The sequence below is a fragment of the Scylla paramamosain genome, chromosome 19 (genome assembly GCF_035594125.1).
Source record: "Scylla paramamosain isolate STU-SP2022 chromosome 19, ASM3559412v1, whole genome shotgun sequence".
In the NCBI taxonomy this organism is placed as follows: Eukaryota; Metazoa; Arthropoda; class Malacostraca; order Decapoda; family Portunidae; genus Scylla; species Scylla paramamosain.
In genome coordinates, this window is record NC_087169.1 from 1,327,501 (window position 1) to 1,339,300 (window position 11,800).

The following is an 11,800-nucleotide window of genomic DNA, read 5'->3' on the forward strand; positions in this document are numbered from 1 at the left end:
CTCACTTAAGCCACACTGACCCAGCACAACCTCACCCAACACTAACCCAGCCTAATCTAACCTAATCTAATCACTTACTGCTTCAGGTGCTGCATCTTTAACCTAACCTCACCACACTGATCCTCCACTCACATCACATCCTCAGGTGCTGTGTCTGCACCTGCCACACAGTCCATCCTCCGAGGCTGTTGTCCTACGCATCTTCTTCCCAAAGCCTCAGCGTTATGACATCTATGTGGATAGTGTCTTTGTTCCCCCAGCCAACCTTAACATCTCTGCAGCTGGCTACCAGCTGTTGCCTGAGGACCCCACCCACCCTCAGGCTTTCCTTCCCACACTGGACAATGTAAGGGATGGCTGTGTGCTGTGTTGTGTTTGGAATGTAAGGGATGGTTGTGTTGTGTTGGGAATGTAAAGAATGACTGTGTGTTGTGTTGTGTAGGGAATGTAAGGAATGGCTGTGTGTTGTGTTGTATTGTTTGAAGCACTGGAACTCTGTACTTTGCCCTGCCTCTCCCTGTCAGTTTGGGGCAAAGGAACAACTGCTCTGCCTTGTCTCTCCCTGCTAGTTTAGGGTAACAGAACAACAACTCAGCCTTGCCTCTTCCAGTCAGTTTTGTCATGCCTCTCCCTGTCAGTTTTGTCATGCCTTCCTGTCAGTCTTGTCATGTCTCTCCCTATCAGTTTTGTCATGCCTCTCTGTCAGTTTTGTCATGCCTTCCTGTCAGTCTTGTCATGTCTCTCCCTGTCAGTTTTGTCATGCCTCTTCCTGTCAGTTTTGTCATGCCTTCCTATCAGTCTTGTCATGTCTCTCCTTGTCAGTTTTGTCATAGCTCTCCTTGATAATTTTAAGCAAGGGAAACACTGTTGTGGCATGCCTGTCCCTATTGCCATCTCTCCAGCTCACCCAGACCCTCCCCTGCAGGTAGTAGGGACCAATTACTTCCAGCGTAGTGCCAAGCTGGTCCATGTGGTGCTGCGCGGAGGCCACGTCCTTGACATCAAGACCACACCCGTGATCACCCTCACCAGTGGCCTCATGGTGAAGGAAGATGAGTTTTATGAGCAGAACCTTGTGATGAATCTGGCCAACCTGTTTGAGGTATCCCCAGACAACATCAGGGTCATCAGTGTTATGCGGGAGGACTCCAAGAGACAGCAGGGAAGGCTGGAGGTGGGTATAGTGCTGGCTGAAGTGATGGTGAGGATGTGTGTTGGTGGGTCTGGTCTATGTTGAGTCCGACTGTGGTGGGTGCAGCTGTGTTTGGTGTGGCTGTGTTGAGTCTGGTTTTGTTGGGTCTGTGTGTTGTGTGTGACCATGTTGTTTGTGGCTATGTTGGGTGTGGCTGTGTTTGGTTTGGCTGTCTGGGCTGCCTGGTCTCCCTTGCTAGTAGCTCAACATGCAAGACTTGTTCTTAAAGGTTTGGGAGTTTCAACTAATTGTAGATCTAATGGAATTTGTCTGGATTTTCAAGGTCATTTTTATTACTCTTGTGATAGGGAATGATCTCACCATGAAAGGGCAGAATTAAACCAGTTTATGCTGTGATGCCTTGCTGTGGAAGTATGTGGACAGCTGTGCTGTGCCTAAGCTCCTGGGATGTAACAGTCCACAAGACTGTCCCTTTCTGCTAGGTGCTAATGGAGCTAAGAGTGTGAGTGATGTGTGCAGGAGTGTGTGATGCTTTTTCTGGGCCATCCTGTGTGAGATTGCCAGCCTGGTATACTCGTATAGATAGATAGATAGTGGTAGTTTAACAAGGACTGTGACAAAATTGCCTATGAGATTCTTACTATTCATTATATATGAAAATAATTACCAAAGAGAACAAAATGTTTAAGAATATAACTTAAATTTGTTTAGGCTGAAGTGGCCAGCGTTCCAACTACAAGCCTGAATGGTGAGGGGGAGAAGGGAGCAACTGGCGGGGAGGTGATTCCCTATGAGAAGCTGGTGCAGAGTCTGGAAAAGGCCATCAATAGATTCCAGGACGAATCGTGCAGCAACTGTGCCTCTCTCTCGGTAAAGTGAATCTCTGCTCTCTGTTCCTTTGTGATCTTATGTTATCTCTTCCTCCAGTGCCTTCTCTTAAGGCAGACACTGTTCTTTGTCCCTTTTCTAACTTGAATCACCTCTCCCTCCTGTAACTCCTCTTGGTAAAATGGCACTGTTCTCTGCCCCTTTACTGCCTTGAATCATGTCCTCCTGCACTTTGTCAACAGCTGAATCATTAACAGAGGTAGTGTGTTCCTCCAGTCCCCACCTCTCTTCCTCAGGTGAGTGACCCCATCGAGCCACCACCCAAGGAAGCCCCTCCAAAAGCCACAGAGGAGGAAGGCACTGTTGTCATTCCAGATGTCGAACCGTTCTACAAGCAGCAGGAGAAGGAGGTGGCAGAGAAGATCAAGGAGAGCCTGGCAGTGACAGAGTATGTCGAGCCATCCAGTATATTGGTGCTGAGTGGTGTGCCCAGCAGTGTGGTGCAGTACACAGTGTTTGAAATGCAGCCGTCTGTCACTGTACTGGGTAAAGAGGTGTGTCTGTAGTTGTAGTATACAGGACCTGAGCTACACATCTCTGGTTCTGTCTCCATCTTTATTCATCCATCAGTTTATGTACATTTCTTGCCACCATCACCTTTGTTTGTCTACTTGTGGTATACAGGGGCTGGGCTACACTCCTTATCCCATCTCTGTATTCATTCAGTCCTTGTGTGTGTCTTTGTATGTGTGTGTGTGTGTGTGTGTGTGTGTGTGTGTGTGTGTGTGTGTGTGTGTGTGTGTGTGTGTGTGTGTGTAATAAACCTTCAGGCCTTTTTGTTTCTCATGAAAGGACTCAAAGATCCACCAATAATTATTCTCTCTCTCTCTCTCTCTCTCTCTCTCTCTCTCTCTCTCTCTCTCTCTCTCTCTCTCTCTCTCTCTCTCTCTCTCTCTCTCTCTCTCTCTCTCTCTCTCTCTCTCTCTCTCTCTCTCTCTCTCTCTCTCTCTCTCTCTCTCTCTCTCTCTCTCTCTCTCTCTCTCTCATCCTCTCCTCAGGGTGCACCCATCAGTGACCTGGGCCACAAGAGTGATCCCTGGCAGGTCACGGCTAGTTTGTCAGGAGCTCCGCCAGGTGCCATCCTCATTGGCACCACCACAGTTCCCTACAGGAACAGCACTGCCACCTTTACCGACCTGTCTGTCAGCAAGCCCGGGGAAGGGTACAACCTCTCTTTCACCATCACCTTCCCCAGCTATGCTCCAGTCCTCACTGCCACCCTGGTGGAGACCTTCAGGTAGGTACAAGTCTTTTTTATGTAAGAGGGGGACTGGTCAAGGGCAACAAAAAGTGCAAAAAAAAGCCCAATGAGAGTGCCAGCCCCTAAAGAGAGGTCAAAAGGACCATCCAAAGGATAAGTGTCTGGTGTAAGAACAGAAGAATAAGAAAATAAGTGAAGCTGTAAGAAGCCATCAGGTCTATACATGGCAGTCCCTGTACAAAACATGCCTACCTATTTCCACCTATCATCCTCATTCTTAAACCTGTGTAATCTTATTTTAAAGCTCACAAAAGAATCAGAATTAACAGCCTCATTACTGAGTCCATTCCATTCATCCACCACTCTATTTAAGAACCAATTCCTTCCTATCTCTTAAATTTAACTTAATCAGGGTACATTAATGGAAGTCTCTAGGGATTAGGCCTAGACTGAAAACCTCAAGTCTGACATGCCAAAAAGGAGAGAAAAGGATCTCAGTATTTACTATTTGCTATTGGAGTCACATAAGTGATCTAATAGCTGGTCATCTTTTGGTCTCCCCTCAGTGCATAAGTGATTTCTTCTTTTTGCCTTCCCTCAGCTCAACACAGATGAGTGCAGCAATGGTCCTGCAGCAGCCCAGCATAGTGCAGGCCAGACAGCCCATCGCCATCACTGTTCAATTTGTTGACGAGGATTCTGGCTTGGTGCTGGATGGCCAGGCCTTCAAGGTGAGGAGACAGACAGGCATGATTGCCTTAAATGTTGCATATAAAGAGTAACAAAACAGTATAATCTTTGTTAACATGATGTGTTCAGTTTGTTGACAAGGACTCTGGCTTGGTGCTGGATGACAAGTCTTTCAAGGTGAGGAGACAGACAGGATTTTTTTTTATTTATTTATTTGATTTTTTTTTTAAGTAATAAAACTATCATTTCTATTATTGTTATCATGAGGTGTTCAGTTTGTTGACAAAGATTCTGGGTTGTAGTTTGATGGCAAGGCATTGAAGGTGAGGAAATGGACAGAAATCAAGGTAAATTTTTTTGGATAGAGTAATATAACAATATTCATTCTGTTATCAAGAGGTGTTCAGTTTATTGACAAGGACTCTGGCCCAGTACCTGGATGACAAGACTTTAAAGGTAGGGTAGACAGGAATTATCAAATCAAGTTTATTTTTTGCATATATGTATGGAGTAATAAAGCAGTATTATTTATGTTATCATGATACATTCATTCAGTTTGTTTACAAAAATTCTGGCTTAATGTTTGATGGTGAGGCTTTCAAGGTGAGGAGATGGACAGAAATTACCAAGTTAATTAAGGGACTGTAATCCACATTTTTGGATGAAAATGTATGCAAAAAAACAAAATTGGGCTGTGCACGCTGAAAAATCATCCAGCACTTTGGCAACAATCTGCCAAAGTTTGAGCCGTGTGTCTGGGGTGTGACTTGTTTACAATCAGGCTTTAGATTACACCTTGTGGTACTCCTTATGTTTTGCTGTTTTTCATGTACTGTATCTGTTTTTTTTTTGTGTGTGCATGATTTTTTAAGACTTTCTTCAGATGTGTGGCATGTTATCCTTAAGTGGTGGGAGGGGAGGGAGTGGGGCAGTAGTTACTTGATAATGAGTCAGTACTCAGTTGGCCTAAGGTGAGGACAGGGCATGTGTGTACTGCCACGCTGGTGTCAGACCACCCACACAACTCATAAAATTTATGAGAGAAATTGTGTTATTATCTTCTGTGAAGACTATGACAGAATGCCATGACCCAGGAAATACATACTTCTGTGACTTGGCCAGCTACCACCACCACATACCTTCAGTATGCTTAGTGCATTACAGGCCTTGCTGTGAGTAAAAAAAAAAATTGTAATAGAAAAAAGTAGATCAGCTGTTTTCAAACCTGACAGTGGTGATGTGATGAATTGTGATGTATCATTTGATGCATCATCTGACGTCAGATGAAAAGATGATGAGATGCCTCAAAGGCATGACCTGCAATGAACACCTGCATTCATGAGTGTGGAGAATTGTTCCAAGTATTGGAATACTTCAGACAGGACAGTGAACTTCCCAATTGTGACGGGCGTCTGCAATTACAATGTAGGCTGCTTGTCAAGTGGCTTCACAGACACTCTTGGAGCTGAGTTTATCATTACACTGGAGGAGTACCTGAAGGCCAGAGATGCAGCCATGGACACACACTCAGACTATCTTGGTACTGAGTTTGTCACTACACTGGAGGAGTACCTGAAGGCCAGAGATGCAGCCATGGACACACCCTGCAGGGGGAAGCAGAGGAACACCCCAATTCACACAGATATGGAGTGTGTTGCAGGGGTTGATTGATGATGCAATAAATCACACTTCCCAAATGTAAGCCTTTCTTCTTTAAAGTGATACTTCATCATTAGTTTTATGTGCTATTTACTTTTTTCGTTGTGTATGTCTGCATTGCTCACAGATTTTATGTAAAGATTTTTATTTATTTCATTAAGATATATTTTTCATATGCATAAGTACACATTTTCTAAGTTACGTTGAAAGTCACACACTAATATATATCTTTTCCCTACTATAAAAACATCTTTGTGTAGAATGTGCATAAAATTGATTTAGCAGTAATTACTTTTGTCACTGATAATTTTTAGATAATAATGAGTTGATTTAGTTTTAAGGAGTTATGAGTTAAAAATTGTATAGATATAGAAATTTATATATTAACTTTTCTTCCTCTTATTTTTTTATCTATCATCCTACAATTTGTACACACTTAAATAGGCATCATAGCTACCGTAAGTAAAAATAAATCATGTTTGTCGGTTAACAGTTTCAAAAAACCTTACCAAAAGCAGACCACAGTCTTGTAAGTTTACATTTTGTTAAGCCAAACCTCCTGGGACCATATGCATTATCACTAAATTACTGCTTAAACATTAAATCATCGTTTTACATCCTCAATATGGTGGAACTTGCCACTTAAATTCTGAAAGATACCGTCTGAAGTCCTCAAGATGCATCATAAAAGATGGGTTCACCTAGGCTGCAATGCTACACTGGCTGTGCAATCCTATAGCCTGACGCTGGCGATGCGATGCTTGCCACGTGAGTATTCACACCGTAAATGATGCTGTGCTGTCAGACAGTGCTTGCATCAATTGTCACATCACTCAGTAGCTCAGTGCATCTGCAGCATCATGGGAGACATTGCTCTGTGGTCTCTTGAGGAGGAACTACTGCTTCTAGCTGTGGCAAAGAAAAAGAAATTGAGTGCATGAAATAAATCCAGCAAGACCAACATACAACCACGGGTATTTCTGTAGTTCTTCTATAAGTTGTTCCATAGCAAACAGTTTGCACCTTTTCTTCCTAGGGGAGCAACAAGCAGTAATGACTGGAAGCTACACAGCTTTGCATCATACGCATCGTATAGCTAGTGTAGCATCACAGCCAGTGTGAACCTGCCTTTAAGATTGCATCCTATCAGCAAGCAAGGCTGTGCTAGATTAACTCCACTGACACTGCCAGCAGCAGCAACAGACTTTTCATGACAAGAAGGAAGTCCTGAATGAGTTGGATGACTGAGCTGAAGACATATCGGCTGGTCTGTACTGGGATCATTGTGATTGATTTTGTGTGGGAAATACTGAAGAGACCAATTTCAAGAAATAAGGCTCTCTCCCCTGAGATGCAAGTGTCCATCACTCTGTGGTACTTCACAACAGGCAAGATGCAACACATCAGTGTGGATGACTTGGGGCCCTCACAGCAGACCACCAGCAGGGTCATCAGTAACACAGTGATGCATGCACCACCTTGGTGTGCAGTCAAAGTTGGCACCACCTGATTGTTGTTTTGACAAAATGACAACAGTGGTAAATAAATACCTTCAATAATTAAGCTTAAACTAGTCAGATTATTGTTGAGAACCATTAAATGAATATATTTGTTTTATTATACATATCATTTTTACTCGTTATCAGCCGTTTCATGCAAGATTCATCAAAAAGCACTACATGTCTGCTTATGTCAGCCGGTAGTGGTGTTAGCACCTTAAGAAAGTAACTCAACAGAGTCCCCTGCTAGGACAGTCACTTAGCACTCAAGTCCCATAATTCAAGTTCCCTTACTAGCTAGGATGTAACCATAGCAGAGTTTTATAAGTATGGTTGCTAGGGTGTTGTAGGGTGGTCCACAAGACTGTTCCTTCCCACCAGAGACTGATGGGCCTAAGAGTGTGAGTGATGTGTATGTGAGTGAGTGGTGCTTTTGTCTGGGATTGGTGGCCTGGTATATAGATAAATAGATAGATGAAGGAAGTAAAATTATACCTCATCTGTTATCCTTCCATAAGAAAGGGCAGGAGTTGAGAGAAATTGCATCTGTACTGTATTTTCTTTCCTGAGCCTCTTCTCTCTCCTCCTCAGGGCCAGACATTTGTGGGTGAACTGCTGGCAAAGACTGCTGAGGGACACTGAGGTTATTCAGAGGTATGCCAAGTGAGAAACAGAAGAGAATATTACAAGGAGGAGGTAGTAGACATCTGCTGAAATGATTACTCCCAGTGAAGTCTAAAGCACTGGATCAGGGAGTGCTGTGAACTTATCATTAAATCCAGCTATGATCTCACTGAACAGTTCTCTTTGTGTCTTCCTATACAAGGTGGAAGTCACAGCCTGCCCTTTAAAGACAACTCTCTTCCTTCACACAAAACTACAAGCACCTAATTACACATACACCCTTCACTCAAAATTCAAAATTATCATGACAACTCCTACACCAGCCTTGAAGTCCCCATCTGGGGAGGGGACCACAAACGTCCCCAGGTCGAACTGCTCTTCTGGTATTGACCCTAAGTGTCTTGACATCCCCCTCAATTTTTTCTTCATTAACTTCTGCATCATTCGCAGTCTTAGATCTAATTTTCAATCTGTAAAACACCATCTCTCCTCTACTAAACCTCATTTTCTTTTCCTCACTGAAACACAGGTGTCTGAGGCAACTGACATTAACCCCATTTCTATTCTCTCATACTTTCTCTATCCTCATTTTCACTCCAAAGCTGGATGTTGCATTTATGTGTGCAACAACTTAACCTGCTCTTGTGCCCACACTATTGAATTTTCCAAGTTTTCCACCATCTGCCTATGACAAGAGTCACTCTCAAACTAAATTTATCTGTGCTGTATACCTCTCACCTCACTCCTCTGACTATAAGAAATTCTTTGACTAGTTCCAAAGTGGAGCACATTTTGAGTCTCTTCCCTTTTGCAGAGATCTCCATTCTCGGAGACTTCAATGTTCACCACCAACTTTGGCTTTCCTCTCCCTTCCTGGTGAACTAGCCTTTAACTTTGCCATCCTCCACAACCTAGAGCAATTGGTGCAACACTCTACTCATAATCGTAACTGTCTTGGAGATGCACCCAACATTCTTGACCTTTTCATAACCTCTAATCCTTCTGCTTATGCTGTCACCCTCTTCTCTGTTGGGCTCCTCCCATCACAATCTCATATTTGTAGCTTGTCCCATCGCTCCAATCTCTCCTCAGCATTCCATAAGCAGAAGTGCCTCTGGCATTTTACCCCTGCTAGTTGGGGGAACCAGAGAAGGTATTTTGCTGATTTTTCTTGGAATGACTACTGCTTCTGTGTCAGAGACTCATCTCTGTGTGCTGATTGCATAACAGAGGTGGTAGTGTCTGGCATGGAGGCGTATATTCCTCACTCTTTTCTTGAACTAAACCTTCCAAACCTTGGTTTAACACAACCTGTTCTCATGCTATATATGATAGAGAGGTGGCCCACAAAAGGTTCTTGAGCCTTCCATCATCAAAATCTCATAGGCTTTATATTTTTTGCCTGGAACCATGGTAAGTCTGTTCTACAACTAGCCAAAAACTCATTCATTAATAGAAAGTGTCCAAATCTTTCAATATTTAACTCCCCTCATGACTTCTGGCATCTAGCCAAAAACATCTCCAATAACTTTGCTTCTTCTTCTTTCCCTCCTTTATTTCAACCAGATGGCACCATTGCTATCACATCTATCTCTAAAGCTGAACTCTTAGCTCAAACCTTAGCTAAAAACACTACCTTGGACAATTCAGGGCTTGTTCCTCCCTCTCCTCCATCCTCTGACTACTTCATGCTACCTATTAAAATTCTTTGCAATTATGTTTTCCATGCCCTTGCTGGCCTAAACCCTCGGAAGGCTTATGGACCTGATGGGGTCCCTCCTATTGTTCTCCGAAATTGTGCCTCCATGCTTGCACCTTGCCTAGTCAAACTCTTTCAGTTCTGTCTGTCAACATCTGCCTTTTCTTCTTGCTGGAAGTTTGCCTACATGCAGCCTGTTCCTAAAAATAGTGACTGTTCTAATCCCTCAAACTACCGTCCTATTGCTTTAATTTCCTACATATCTAAAGTTTTTGAATCTATTCTCAACAGGATGATTCTTTAAACATCTATCACTTAACAACCTTTATCTGATCACCAGTACAGGGTTCCATCAAAGCCGCTCTACTGGTGATCTTTTGGTTTTCCTTACTGCGACTTGGTCATCCTTTTTTTAAAGATCTTGGTGAGACTTTTGCTGTTGCCTTAGACATATCACAAGCTTTTGATAGAGTCTGGCACAACGCTTTGATTTCCAGACTACCCTCCAACAGCTTCTATCCTTCTCTCTGTAACTTAATCTCAAGTTTCCTTTCTGACCGTTCTATTGCTGCTGTGGTAGACAGTCATTGTTCTTCTCTTAAATCTATTAACAGTGGTGTTCCTCAGGGTCCTGTCCTGTCACCCTCTCTCTCTTCTTATTATTCATCAATGACCTTCTGAACCAAACTTCTTGTCCCATCCACTCCTACACTGATGATACCACCCTGCACTTTTCAAATTATTTTCCTAGACGTTCAACCCTTCAGGAAGTAAAGAGTTCACACAGGATAGCCACAGAACACCTGAGTTCTGATTTCTCTAAAATTTCTGATTGGGGCAGAGCAAACTTGGTATTATTCAGTGCCTCAAAAACTCAATTCTTCCATCTATCAACCCAACACATCCTTTCAGATAACTATCCCCTCTTCCTCACTGTCCCCTTCTTCTACACTGAACATCCTCAGTCTGCCCTTTTCTTATAATATAAACTGGAAACTTCACATCTCATCTCTAGCTAAAACAGCTTCTATGAAGTTAGATGTTCTGGAATGTGTCCTCCAGTCTTTCTCCTCCCCCCCCCTCAGCTGCTAACTCTGTACAGGGACCTTATCTGTCCATGTAGGCTTCATATGTCTAGGGGATTCCACTCATACTGCTCTTCTAGACAGTGTGGAATCAAAAGCTTCTCGTCTCATCAACTCCTCTCCTCTAACTGACTGTCTTCAGCCTCTTTCTCATATTACATCTCTTGCTATCTTCTGCTATTTTCATGCTAACTGTTCTTCTGATCTTGCTAACTGTATGCCTCCCCTTCTCCCACGGCCTCATTGCACAAGACTTTCTTCTTTCTCTCACTCCTATTCTGCCCACCTCTCTAATGCAAGAGTTAACCAATATTCTCAATTATTCATCCCTTCCTCTAGTAAACTCAGGAACTCCCTGCCTGCTTCTGTATTTCCACTTCCTGTGACTTGAATCCCTTCAAGAGGGAGGTTTCAAGACACTTATCCTTCAGGTTTTGACTACCGCTTTGGACCCTATTCAGGGACCAGCATGAAGTGTTTTTTTGAGGGGGGTGGAGGGGGCGAGGGGGGTTGTTACCCTTGGCCGGTGTCCCTCCTGCATAAAAAAGAAATAAAATAAAATAAAAACGTCAGAGAGACATACACAAATAAATAAACACCACCCATATCTTCCCAATACAAATACTGACAACAGACCCTTTGTCAGGCTGTATGTACCAGATGAGGCCGTGTCAATGCTCACCTTTGAGAACGTCATATTTGAGGCATCAGACGTGAGACAGCAACTCATAGCCAAGGTTGCTGTTGTCCCTGCCGGCTGGTACATGGAGTCCTCTTTGCCACGTGAGTATTGGTGTCAGTCTGGTAAAGTCTGGAGCTCCTGTCTGTGTCTGTACTTCCTTATACAAGACACTTCTTAACTTTAGAGTAATTATTTTGGCTCTGTCATGTAGAGACTGGCACCTCAGTGAGCCTTTTCATTTTTTTATTTATTTTATTTTATTTTATTTTATTCCTCTCTCTCTCTCTCTCTCTCTCTCTCTCTCTCTCTCTCTCTCTCTCTCTCTCTCTCTCTCTCTCTCTCTCTCTCTCTCTCTCTCTCTCTCTCTCTCTCTCTCTCTCTCTCTCTCTCTCTCTCTCTCCCTCCTTTTTGTTGGCCTTGGTGAGTGTGTTTTTTCCTCTCGCATCCTTCAGTAATATTTTTTTCTTCATGCCTCCTGTGTTCTTTTTGCTTCTATTCTATCTTTCATTATACTTTTCTGTTATATCCTTCATTTACATCCTTTTTCTCCTCCTGCAGTGTATTCTTTTTCCTTCTTATCATATCTCATCTTTCAATATCTTTTTCTTCATCTTTGCTGT

At 43.1% G+C, this 11,800-nt stretch overlaps 1 protein-coding gene across 3 annotated transcripts in view; it reads left to right on the top strand.

The window, feature by feature from the left end:
- The window catches only part of LOC135109548 (fibrocystin-L-like), a 12,006-nt gene extending 586 nt beyond the window's left edge, over positions 1-11,420 (top strand). Inside the window, exons 3-10 of one of the 3 annotated variants that reach the window (XM_064020956.1) lie at positions 146-346; positions 926-1,174; positions 1,865-2,023; positions 2,278-2,535; positions 3,040-3,278; positions 3,844-3,973; positions 7,682-7,744; positions 11,145-11,420. In XM_064020956.1, coding sequence (XP_063877026.1) covers positions 146-346; positions 926-1,174; positions 1,865-2,023; positions 2,278-2,535; positions 3,040-3,278; positions 3,844-3,973; positions 7,682-7,732 — 1,287 coding nt within the window. In that variant the 3' untranslated portion in view covers positions 7,733-7,744; positions 11,145-11,420. Of the gene's footprint in view, positions 1-145; positions 347-925; positions 1,175-1,864; positions 2,024-2,277; positions 2,536-3,039; positions 3,279-3,843; positions 3,974-7,681; positions 7,889-11,144 lie in introns of those variants that run through there. The other 2 variants (XM_064020954.1, XM_064020957.1) reach the window with 2 other exon arrangements.
- Positions 11,421-11,800: the final 380 nt, after the last annotated feature.